The sequence below is a fragment of the Calidris pugnax genome, unplaced genomic scaffold (genome assembly GCF_001431845.1).
Source record: "Calidris pugnax isolate Ruff unplaced genomic scaffold, ASM143184v1 scaffold24, whole genome shotgun sequence".
NCBI classification, from domain to species: Eukaryota; Metazoa; Chordata; class Aves; order Charadriiformes; family Scolopacidae; genus Calidris; species Calidris pugnax.
The window spans coordinates 36,768,665-36,780,267 of NW_015090922.1; the positions used below are offsets into that span (position 1 = coordinate 36,768,665).

Consider the following 11,603-nt stretch of genomic DNA (forward strand, 5'->3'; position numbering starts at 1 on the left):
TGCCTTGCAGGGCTCATGTGCTGAGCCACACGATGGAGAACAGGGACTGACTCTGCAGCCTGTAGAGAGAGCTGCCACCCCTCAAAAATGGGACTGGAAGTCAGGATACACAGTCTGTGTTTATTGCTACTGCATCTTTATTTTTTCCCCTAGGTGACCCTTACTGGTTAGAATAGACCTGTTTTGGTGAAGGCTCAAACTATGAAGATGTTTTTTTTCCAGTTACATGATGGTGTTTGGTGGATGGGGCAGATGAAAAACAGGTTGTGTTCTCACAGCTCAGGTGGTTTTGTGTTGCCTCTGCCACAGAACCTCTTCCTGGTGGGCCATGCATGCACTGGCACAGGGTCCCCAGGAGATCTCCTAAGTTCCCCTGACTTTCCCAAGTGCTGTCTGGTCACAGGAGGGCTCTGCGGTGAAAGCTCAAGTCAGGTTCTTGACACACTCAACTTAGGTTCTTGACAACTCAACCAGCTTGGTCCTGGTTGTCTACATGTAATATAGTGAGAATACTCAGAATCACAGAATTGTCATGGTTGGAAAGGACCTCTGAGTTGAGAGAGTCCAACCATGCACACCCAAAAAAACCCCTACAGTCTCGGCCACTAGAGCATGCCCTGAAGTGCCACATCTACACGTTTCTTAAATACCTCCAGGGATGGTGGTTCCAACATCTCCCTGGGCAGGCTGTTCCAGTGCCTGACCACTCTCTCAGTAAAGTAATTCTTCCTAATATCTAATCTAATCCAATCCTCCCCTGCCACAACTTCAGACCATTTCCTCTGGTTCTCTCACTTCATAGGAGACTGTACGGGCAGTTGGTAGAAGAAAAACCTCTCATACTGTGACGCAGCTCCCAAGATGGAACACTTGAGGTAATCAAGCCTGACACTTTCTGCTTTTAAACAGCATCTAGGGTCCTCAAATGACTTCGTTAAAAGTCACTTTTCCTGATGGATGCAGCTGGCCTGTAAATTTACATTTTAGCCATTTAGCTGAAATACTGAAACGGTAAATGTGAGGTGAATGGGAACTTACATTCTTGAGCGATGTATTATACTCAGATGGGGGAAAAAAAGCCTATTTGCCTAAAGGGGTGAAAAACGTTTGCTAGAAAAATTGCAATTAAAATATAACCTAATTCTCTTGTTACTGGAAGGAAGTGGTGCTTGGTAGGTTTTTCTACTGAGTAAAGGATGTAATGCACTGTTTCTGTAATAGCCCTGTCTGTGTAAATCAGGAGGTGAGTGCTGAGGAGCTGCTCTGCAGAGTTGCTGCTGCTTCTTGAGGTTCCCGTGGCACTGGTAATGTAACTTATGGTGAAGGGATGGGTCTGTAGTTGGATGTTTCTCCTGGCTCTGCCTGACTCTACTCTCTTCCCCGTGTATGTGTTTGATGTATTCAAAAGGAGTCTAATATCACACTCAGAAATGCTGTTTCAGGAGATGAGAGAGCAGAAAGCTCCTGAAAACCGCACTTCTAGCCTGAATTTAGTCATTGTGGCTTGTTAATGATGCTTCAGGAGCTTTTAACAAAATTCTTAGGTTGTGTTCCTGAAGCAATACACTGGACTAACCTGGGTCTGAAAAAGGTGATAAAATAGCAGTTGTGTAGTAGTTCCTGAAAACACATTTAGAAAGAGAAGTTGCTGGGGACAAAGTCTCCTCCTCTTGTAAGAGAGTGGTGGAGACAGCAATCTACAGACCTGTAGACTAGGAGTAGATTAAAAAAAAACAAACACCAAAACAAAAAACCAGAAACTTTTACCTTAGAGGATAATTAAGACACCTGACCCTATGCTAATTCACTCCTTGCAACTTGTACTGGTAAAAATCAGGTAATAGGATAAAATGGACAGTCTAATAGAAGAGACATTTCATGAACCTTACTTTAGTTTCTCATTTTGCTACAGCTTCCTGTAACCTCATCTAAAAGTTCAGCTAGTTCCCCTTTTATATAAATACCTTCTAAATAAATGCATTCCCATACAAGTATGTAAATACCTCTCTGTGACGGGGTAGAACATAACATTAAATACACCTGCCAGCTATATTAAAATGATGCCAGGTAACTTAAGGAGAACAAGTAGTCGTGCTGTTTCCAAGCCTGGGACAGCGTCATGGCAAGGAGCTGGGGAAAATGAGGGAAAATGTCACCATCAGCCAGAAATGCACAAAGTAGATGTGTGAAAGATGCATGAAGCATCTTTTCCACTGTCAAGGGGACAAGGCAGTAGAGTCCTTCACCAAATTAACAGAGTCAGCACAGAAGGGACCCATCCTTCTGTCCTTGCTTATGAAGGAGACAACGCTCAATCCCTCCCTCCCCCGACAAAAACATCACTACCAGCTCAGCCTTACACTAGCACATCCATAGATTAAGGCTTCTCTAACATCACTAGTACAGCAGTTGGGAATAATGTTCATGGACTGATTTTTTTATTTTTTTTTTTACATTTTATTTGATTATAATATGTACAGAAATATCAACAGACACAATTCCACTATTTTCCAAAAGAATATGATAGACAGGAATTTTCTGGGCCATACCATCTTTTTGGTTTTGTCATTTTTCTTCTCCCTGAGTTTCTTCTGTCATCAGAAAACTACCCTCGCAAGTTCAAACAGAACCTGTGGAACAGCAAACACATTGGTATGAATTCTTACTTGATTTAATAATCCTTAAAAACAGCTTACACTGTAAATGAGATAATCTGAAAAAGAAGTATGGCTGCAATTCAAAAGTTACTTGTGAAGAACTGAAGCCTAAGCCCCTTGTATAGTATATTTACATTAATAAAATAATATTGATTCTGAAATTATATAAATTGCACTTGTTACTGCATTTTCAGTGAGATAGTAGGGGGGGAAACCCACCAACCTCTATGGTGATGAGTATGACTATCATCCACTCGAGGCGCAGCGCGTGCTTTTCGTTCAGGTGGTTTCGCATGAGGTCTGTCAGCTCCATGCAGTGCTGAAGCTTTTCGTTCATTACCTGCAAGAGATTCCAAATACAGGGGAAATCTGGAGCCCGTAAATGGAACAAGATCACTAAATAAAGGAACACGATCCACAGAAGGGCTCACTGAACAGAAGAAATAGAAAGGTGTTGCCCTTTTTCCGCAACAGAAAGTCCTGTAAGGCAACATGCACCAGCAACAGGAGTTTTGATAAGCATCACTGCTTCTGAGTGATATCTGCTCATGAAAACAGCCACAAGCAAGAGAAGATGCAGCTCATTTGAACGCCTCAAAAGTAACTAAATATTTAAGATTGCTGTACCACCAGAAGGGGTAGTTTTTGAGCTTCTTACTCTGATACAGCAGTCAGCATTATGTCACCCTTCAACGAACTGACCTGAATGATCATGTCAGTAAGAAGACTGCTTCACATCTCATTTTTTTTTTTAACTTGCTTTCTTGCACACATTTCAGAACAATGATTAAATCTCCTCTTCTTTATAACTATTTAAAGCTTAATTTAGTGGCTCAGGAAATATGCAATCCATTCATGTGAGGCATGGCTGGTAACCTAAACTGGGTGAAAGATGCGAGTGGGTTACAAACGCATGGAAAAGGGGATAATAGAGCATCCTATTATTTTTTTATTCAGTTTCTACAATTAGACACTTGTAGAGGTCTGTAACCCTGCTGAGCCAAAGACAGCTGATCTGAACGTGGAAAATTCTCCTAAGATACTTACCTTAACTCTGCGATTAATGTTGAGAAACTGGCAAGTCTTGTCATAAAGCTCTTCCAGTTTTTCTCTGTCCCAGTAGAAGTCGGGTGTTATCAGCAGGTCTGAACTCAGGTTTATGCGGTGTCTAAAAAGAATAGGTATTACAGTAATTTAAAGTTCTTTTTGGTGAATATAGGACCAAATATTTACATAGCAGTTAAAAAAACCCCAAGTTTTCCTGTAATTTTAAGTATAATATGAAAAGAATCTCATTTCATCATAATAATACAATTGTAGTGATGGTTTAAAATTGGTCACGTTTCCTGAAACTTCTCTGAGAATACTGTACCATGTAGCAGTTTGGGGCATAAATGCATTTTGCCTTATGGCAACGCTGCCCCCTGAACTTGTCACCTTCCTTAACTTTAGAGATCTGCAGAGAAGTCCTTGACTGTGCCAGGAGCTCGCTGAACCTGAATTCCTACATGAATTAAAGGTACTGGGAAGCTCCTTTTGTTTAGTGAGCATTCTGGTCTTTGTATCATGCACAACTTAAAAAATTAAGTTCTGTGTAATACAATGTCTTGGGTATGACCGTCGTGGAGCAGTCTGTAACCCTGCTGAGCCAAAGACAGCTGATCTGAACGTGGAAAATTCTCCTAAGATACTTACCTTAACTCTGCGATTAATGTTGAGAAACTGGCAAGTCTTGTCATAAAGCTCTTCCAGTTTTTCTCTGTCCCAGTAGAAGTCGGGTGTTATCAGCAGGTCTGAACTCAGGTTTATGCGGTGTCTAAAAAGAATAGGTATTACAGTAATTTAAAGTTCTTTTTGGTGAATATAGGACCAAATATTTACATAGCAGTTAAAAAAACCCCAAGTTTTCCTGTAATTTTAAGTATAATATGAAAAGAATCTCATTTCATAATAAAAATACAATTGTAGTGATGGTTTAAAATTGGTCACATTTCCTGAAACTTTTCTGAGAATACTGTACCATGTAGCAGTTTGGGGCATAAATGCATTTTGCCTTATGGCAACGCTGCCCCCTGAACTTGTCACCTTCCTTAACTTTAGAGATCTGCAGAGAAGTCCTTGACTGTGCCAGGAGCTCGCTGAACCTGAATTCCTACATGAATTAAAGGTACTGGGAAGCTCCTTTTGTTTAGTGAGCATTCTGGTCTTTGTATCATGCACAACTTAAAAAATTAAGTTCTGTGTAATACAATGTCTTGGGTATGACCGAAAAAAGTTACCTTAACGCGAAGAGTTCTCCAATTTTCTGCATTACATCTGCATGAGACAAAAAATGTTACCTTAATGCGAAGAGTTCCCCAATTTTCTGCATTACATCTGCATGAGACAGTTTCACCTTCCTTCGTGACTTCAGTATCTGCAAAGTAACAAGTTTTTCACCACTTGATCAAGGAGAATGTATTAGGAGTTAAGTAGCCTGGGGTTTTACAGCCTGAAATATGTGTATGAGTTAAAATCTGAACGCTTGTCATACTTATAAACATTTGGGGTTTGTTTGCTTAGTGCCTTGCTTATCTAGCTTTGTCAGAGTATCACCGTGCAACTGTTCATCCAGGTTTTTCAATAAATCACTGAGTCATCATCAGTATCTATGCAAAATCCTGGAGCATTGCTATGAATGATTTCCTGAACAAGAGATGGTTTGTCTTTTCTTCCGACTATTGTTAAGTCACGACAGTGTTCTTTTACCTTGCTTCGACTTTTTATAGACAGCTTCTCTACAACAAGCAATGTGTTACCATTTATTTCCTTCATTAAAAAAATTAATAAAAATTATGTTTTTATATACAGGCCTTGTACTTTAATTAAGTCTCATGAAAAACTGTGGTTTAAGTGATTCACTCAAACTCTTCAGTAGAATATTCAAGTTAAAGCACATTACTTTCAGCCCAAGCTGCCACACACAGTGTTTGGCCAGGTTTTTAAATGCTGCTTGTCCTGTTACTGATACACGTGCAACCGTGGCACGTGACAGTGGCACAACGTGAGGAACACTATTCCCATGGAGAACCCCACTCCCAGTCCTTTAAAGACTGATGATTTCTTGTCCCACCGCTTTGCAGGTGTTCTGATCTGCTCTACGTTGATGGCTTTACCACCAAATGTACTAAGCATTCAATGCTTCTTCCGTATCCTCAGCTGTGTCGGGGCTGATCCTCTACAAAGCACAGGAGAAAAGGAAGGGAGAGGTACAAACAAGGCCTCACCTCAGGAATTGACTGGATGGATTCCACAAAGTTATCCAATAGCGATTCCCAAATAGCCAGCTTTACTGCAACACAGAGGTGACAAAGCAGAACGCTGTGAGAGGTAAATATGCTTTCAGACAATCATAACCTGAAATCTGCCAACACGCTGCTCCAAGACGTGTTGGGACACACAGAGATCATTTGCAGCAAGTGACTGATAGTATACTTTCTACAGTCAATGTCCGTGCAGCTACAGACAGATCTGGGCTGGGCACTGACACAGCTCTACAGGCAGAACCACCCTGAGCTCAGCTCTCTTCTCCCAGCCATCACTTCAGATCCCGGAGAGCTTTTCCTTCAGCACAGAAGTTGTGTGTTTAAGAGCTCTACTGTATGTTCAAAGCTTTGCAAACTCCATTCTAAGGAGAATAAGCCGCACTGGAGTCAGGGTGACTTCATCTGGTGCCACTCAAGCGTCTCCACTGCGTTTCTAGTGTCACTCTCCATTTGTCCAGTACGAGATGCAGCACCCTCAAACCACGGGGAGTTGGCTTGTATGGACACACCCCCTGCACTTCTGGAAGCTAAATTCAAACTTAAGCTCTTTTGGGTTTAGGTGAATATACTGTTCACTGAAGACAGAACTTCTGTAGGAGCTTGTTCAGCACAGGCAATGGCCACACAAATTCTACTGTGTCTCAGCTTGAGCCTGCCAAGATGTTTCTACAGGAAGATGATATAACTCAGGCCTTTGTTCTTTAGTCACAGGCTCCTGGACAAGAATGAAGTAGCAACAGTTCAAAAATTAACCCTATTCACTCAGAAAAATTAATTAGGGAGGATTTAATTGTCAAAATGAACTCTTTGTGGTAGTGCTTGACAGTATCACCCAGTCAGGACGCTGATAGTAAATCCAATGCCAAGCATTTTTCACACTCATCTTTTGAATGCAGAGGCCTAATCTAAGTCAGTGACTTAAATGACATTTAATTTAGTCCCTGAAAAAAAGCCAATAGGCATTTTAGCTGTCACCAATTATTTGATGGGGGTTGGTTTCTGCTGTGTCATAAATGCGACTTGGACTCTACTTGCATCCTTTATTATTATTGAACATTATTGAACTCTTTTCCTTTACAATGCACATGTCTCACACTGATATAAATTGGTACCAATTATCTCCTGGGAATAAATCACTTGCTCCATGATACGTGGCAACTACTCTTCCATGCAGTGGCTTTATGAATACAAAAACTACAGAGAACAAAATGCTTTTTTTTTCCTCTATAGCTTTCCCTTTGACAGTCAGGAACCATTTAGTTATGCCTCACTCCTTGATCAAATGGTGTATCGCTTCAAAAACATATCGCTTGAGGTCCCTTCTGTTTAAAGGTGCACTTCCCCAGATACTACAGGAATCCTGTAATTTACCCTAAAAGCAGTAGGGGTAGAGCGACAGAACAGATTTCCTTTAAAGATCTTTTCGAGGATGGCCTTACTGCTGCTCACTACTACTCCCACTTAGAATCATAGAATCATAGAGGTTGGAAGAGACCCTCGGGATCATCGAGTCCAACCATCTACCCTACTCTACAAAGTCCTCCCCTACACCATATCCCTCAGTACCCCATCTAAACGTCCCTTAAACACATCCAGGGATGGTGACTCCAACACCTCCCTGGGCAGCCTGTTCCAATGCCCGACCACTCTTTCAGTGAAAAATTCCTTCCTAATGTTCAATCTAAACCTACCCTGTTGGAGCTTGAAGCCGTTCCCTCTCGTTCTATTGTTAATTACCTGTGAGAAGAGACCAGCACCAACCTCTCTACAGTGTCCTTTCAAGTAGCTGTAGAGGGTGATGAGGTCTCCCGTCAGCCTCCTCTTCCTCATACTGAACAGCCCCAGCTCCTTCAGCCGCTCTTCATATGATTTGTCTTCTAGGCCCTTCACTAGTTTCGTTGCCCTCCTCTGCACTCGCTCCAGCACCTCGATATCTCTCTTGTATTGAGGTGCCCAAAACTGGACACAATACTCCAGGTGTGGCCTCACCAATGCTGAGTACAGGGGCATAATCACTTCTGACTTCATTCATGGTCTGAAGCAGCAGAGAGGTCTATTTCCTCAAGCAGCAGCCTCACTGCTGAGCCGGACCCTTCCCCGTGCCTCCTGCTGTCTCCTGCCATGGCTAATAAGCCTGGAAACCATAATCCGTGACTCTGGTCCCCACCTCTGATACTGCTGCGCCTCCCCAGCCGGGAATCACCGCTCTACATTACTTCTTCAGCTGGCATCTAGCTTTTTCTGTTCCAGGAAATGATGTCAGGATGAATTACCGAAGATTACTAACAGGTTTCTAATACTGGACTCCACACTTGTTGCTGTCCTAGAATAGTTCTCAAGGGTGGGGGACAGGATGCTCAGTAGAATGTGTTTCTTTTGCAAAGTATGTTTCTTAATATGCTTCGTTCATCTTTAAGATGATTTACATTGAATGAGGTAATTCCAATTTACAGAAAACTAGAAAACAAAAAAAAAGCTTTGAAAACTGATCCTCCCACTGAAGCATAATCAATCTTTACACAGTTTGCCTAAACCAAACGCCGGGTCTTCTCCAACCTGTCACTGTACAGGCCCCACTTATAATGACATTTCACAAAACCTGTCGCATAGGCTGGTATTACAAAGAATATTAACTTACCAGAAAGACAAAGGGCATTTGAAAAAGCAAATTTCTGCAGAATAACTTCATCACTATCCAGCTCAGAATTTAACAAGATTTCTCCTTTATGAAGCTTTGACTGACCTCTGTAAAACAGGATTGAAGCATCTTCACTGACCAAGCCAATAGCAAAGGAACAATCAACAACACAAGAAAGTCTGGCTGTTTATTTATATAAAGTATGCCATATCTATATGGATATCTTCCCCAACCATGCATTTTTACTCATGTGGAACCTGACAGTAACTAAAACAAATGACTGAAAATTAGTTCCTCCAGTTTAAGGCTAATATTATGACCAAGTTTTCTAGGTTGAAATGAAACTGCAGCAAGCTATGATGGTAACTACAGCATTACTATCTACACACAGACAGCTCAGAGAGCAGGAGAGAGGCCAGCATCCTGCTTACTCCTCCTCCTGTAGTATCCTTCTGTTTCTGTTTTCCCTTTTCTTCTGTCACTTTTATCAACATCACTCCCTCCCTGATACGAGGTTACTTTCCCTGAAACCTCTGTTGCATAAGGGGCCAGGAGCAAAGAAAAGGGGGCACAAAAGCCATTCCATTTATCATGTCAATCTCACTGTGAAACTTGCATAAACACAATGGAATATGTCGGAATCACACAACTGGATAGTACATGCAGTTTTCAAATAAGCAGGAAAAAGACCCCCAAACCTGTCCTTTTATCAGGTTACCTTAAATAAACGCAACCTCATTAGCTCAGCTCCTAATGTTATAGTGTCCTGTCTAGGAGTTGTTTTTTGGTGCTGTTGGGAAATTACAGATAATTTTTATAATCATTCAACATTGAGAAATATTTCTGTAGAGATGATTTGCTCCCCAGGGTGAAGAAACATTATTTAACAAGGCAAGACAACTTGTAAAGTTTATTGTTTCATAGTATTCAAGTTATGACTTCCCTAGGAAGTGAAGTATTTGCAGAATTATGTCTTCGTGTATGAATCTAGATGGCAGTAAGGAAAGCCTATACAGAAAAACCTCTTTAAAATCAGATTTGTCTCAATAATGCAGATTTACCTTTTTTTTTTTCTATGAGATACAGTTTCTGTTTGGGATTGCTGAAGAACGTCTTCAGTTTTGTGGGCACAGAGCTTCACAATTTACAAAATCTAGTGTGTAACCAAGTCACAAAGGCCATTACTTGGAAGTTTAGAAGTTCAGCAAAATTTGTCAATTTAAATTTACTGTTTTCTCCTTTCCCCATTTTACTCTTTTGAAACAAGAGTAAGGAAAAGTGTATTTTTACTAGCTGCTTTTGCTTGAGTTTGTTTTAGGTATCTATTAATATCAAGAGTGTGTGAAGATACTTACTCTCCTATCCTATAGTTCATCTCTTCGTTCTCCCAATGGACTAGTGCAACCTCATATGGCTGAATTTCGTGCTGTTCCAGCACTCGCATGACATTCTTCATCTAAGAAAAAGACAATTGCAGACGTAGGAACAGTTACCGTGCAGGGTACCAGCACTCTGCAAAGATCTCACACACAATAGGTTGATGAATGCAACTTTCATGCTGAAGTTACTTAAATAACAACAAATAGGTGTGGCTAAGTATGGACGTGACTATTAACAGAGTTTACTTCTGAAGCTGTCTGTCACTGTGTGGAAGAATTTGTGGCTACGAACAACTGCAAGGAAATCTGTGGACTAAAATGTCATTTAATGTCTGCAGATATGAAACAGGGCAAGGATTAACGACAGCGGCAGTGAAGACAATGCAGACGTATTCAGAATTATGACAATGAGCTGCACAAGATTTCTGGGAGACGTCCGAGCATGGAAATGAATCTTTAGGATAAGCACATCAGGTGGCTGCTTCTGCCAAAATTACTAGTTTGCTGCTAAAATCAATAGTTTGGTTTCAGCTACTAGAGTTGGGTTATATTGCAAAAATCCGGTACCACTACAGGAATCTGTAAAAATAGTTTCAGCTGCCCACATTCAACCCTGTACACAGTTAAATGTGCCATTTTACTTGCAGAAGTAATCTCAATGTCTTTCTCTTTCTTCTCAAGCACACTAAAACCTGATGCAGGAAGAAAGAGCCCTTTTCTCTCACAAAACTTTCTCCGACATCTGACTTGGGATCCCTCATCCTTGTTCCTTTCTATGTGCTACAAGGCTCCCTTTGTAAAAATCATTCTGCAACTAGAAAAAATCTGGAACTAAAAAACCTACAGGTTTTTAAAAGGCATTTAACTACACAACAGCCAATTAAAAAAAACCAACAAAACACACCACAATACACTTTTGATGACTAAATTCTTTGAAGAGGTGAATCTTCTAAGTCATACTCAAAACACTCTCTTAAAAATAACAGATATAGTTAATCTTTTAGTGCAAAACTGTATGCTAGTAAATAGTTCATGAAGCATATTCTACAGGCTGTGTACTCCCAAAAAATCTGTTGGATCACCTGCAAGAGGGGTTTTCTTTGCAGTGCTGCCTTTCTTCACTGCTTTCAAGAATTTTGGTGATACTGTCTATGTAAGACACGATAACATTTTTCACTAAAAAAACCCCAACCCAACCTTACAGCTGCAACTGCTCGTTTCATAACCCTGATTTTAATATTAGCACGACCGGTACCAGCCATATACTCCAAGCCTTGTGGTAACAAAAGGATACGAATATTTTCATATTTTCATATTTTCATATTTTAAGCAAGGCAGTGTCTGCTGTGAGGCCAGTCAGCTCAGCCAACCAGCTATGCTGTGTCCAGGGGCACTCAGCAATGCCAACCCTGCTCAAACAATGCCAGAGCTAATAGCCAATCCATAACGCAGCATGCCAGGCTGCCAAGAGCGTGCTCGCTTGGATCCAAGGGCTCCAGCTGGCTTTGTGAAGTCGTTACTAATACAGTAATAATTATGCTGTTAATAGACTAACAGTCCTTTCCAGAACTACAACCAGTTCAGGCTTCCCAGGGCCAGTGCAGAGCAAGATTTAACAAAGCTT

The 11,603-nt window shown here is 41.0% G+C and overlaps 1 protein-coding gene across 1 annotated transcript in view; it reads right to left on the reverse strand.

Annotated features, from left to right (window-relative positions):
• Positions 1 to 2,433: 2,433 nt before the first annotated feature.
• Positions 2,434 to 11,603, reverse strand: part of RMND1 (required for meiotic nuclear division 1 homolog) — a 36,787-nt gene continuing 27,617 nt past the window's right edge. The window contains exons 8-12 of the mRNA XM_014950849.1: positions 5,924 to 5,988; positions 4,997 to 5,073; positions 4,353 to 4,473; positions 2,881 to 2,997; positions 2,434 to 2,630 (exon numbers count right to left, since the gene is read on the reverse strand). Of these exons, the coding sequence (XP_014806335.1) occupies positions 2,598 to 2,630; positions 2,881 to 2,997; positions 4,353 to 4,473; positions 4,997 to 5,073; positions 5,924 to 5,988 (413 nt within the window). The 3' untranslated portion in view covers positions 2,434 to 2,597. The remainder of the gene's footprint in view (positions 2,631 to 2,880; positions 2,998 to 4,352; positions 4,474 to 4,996; positions 5,074 to 5,923; positions 5,989 to 11,603) is intronic.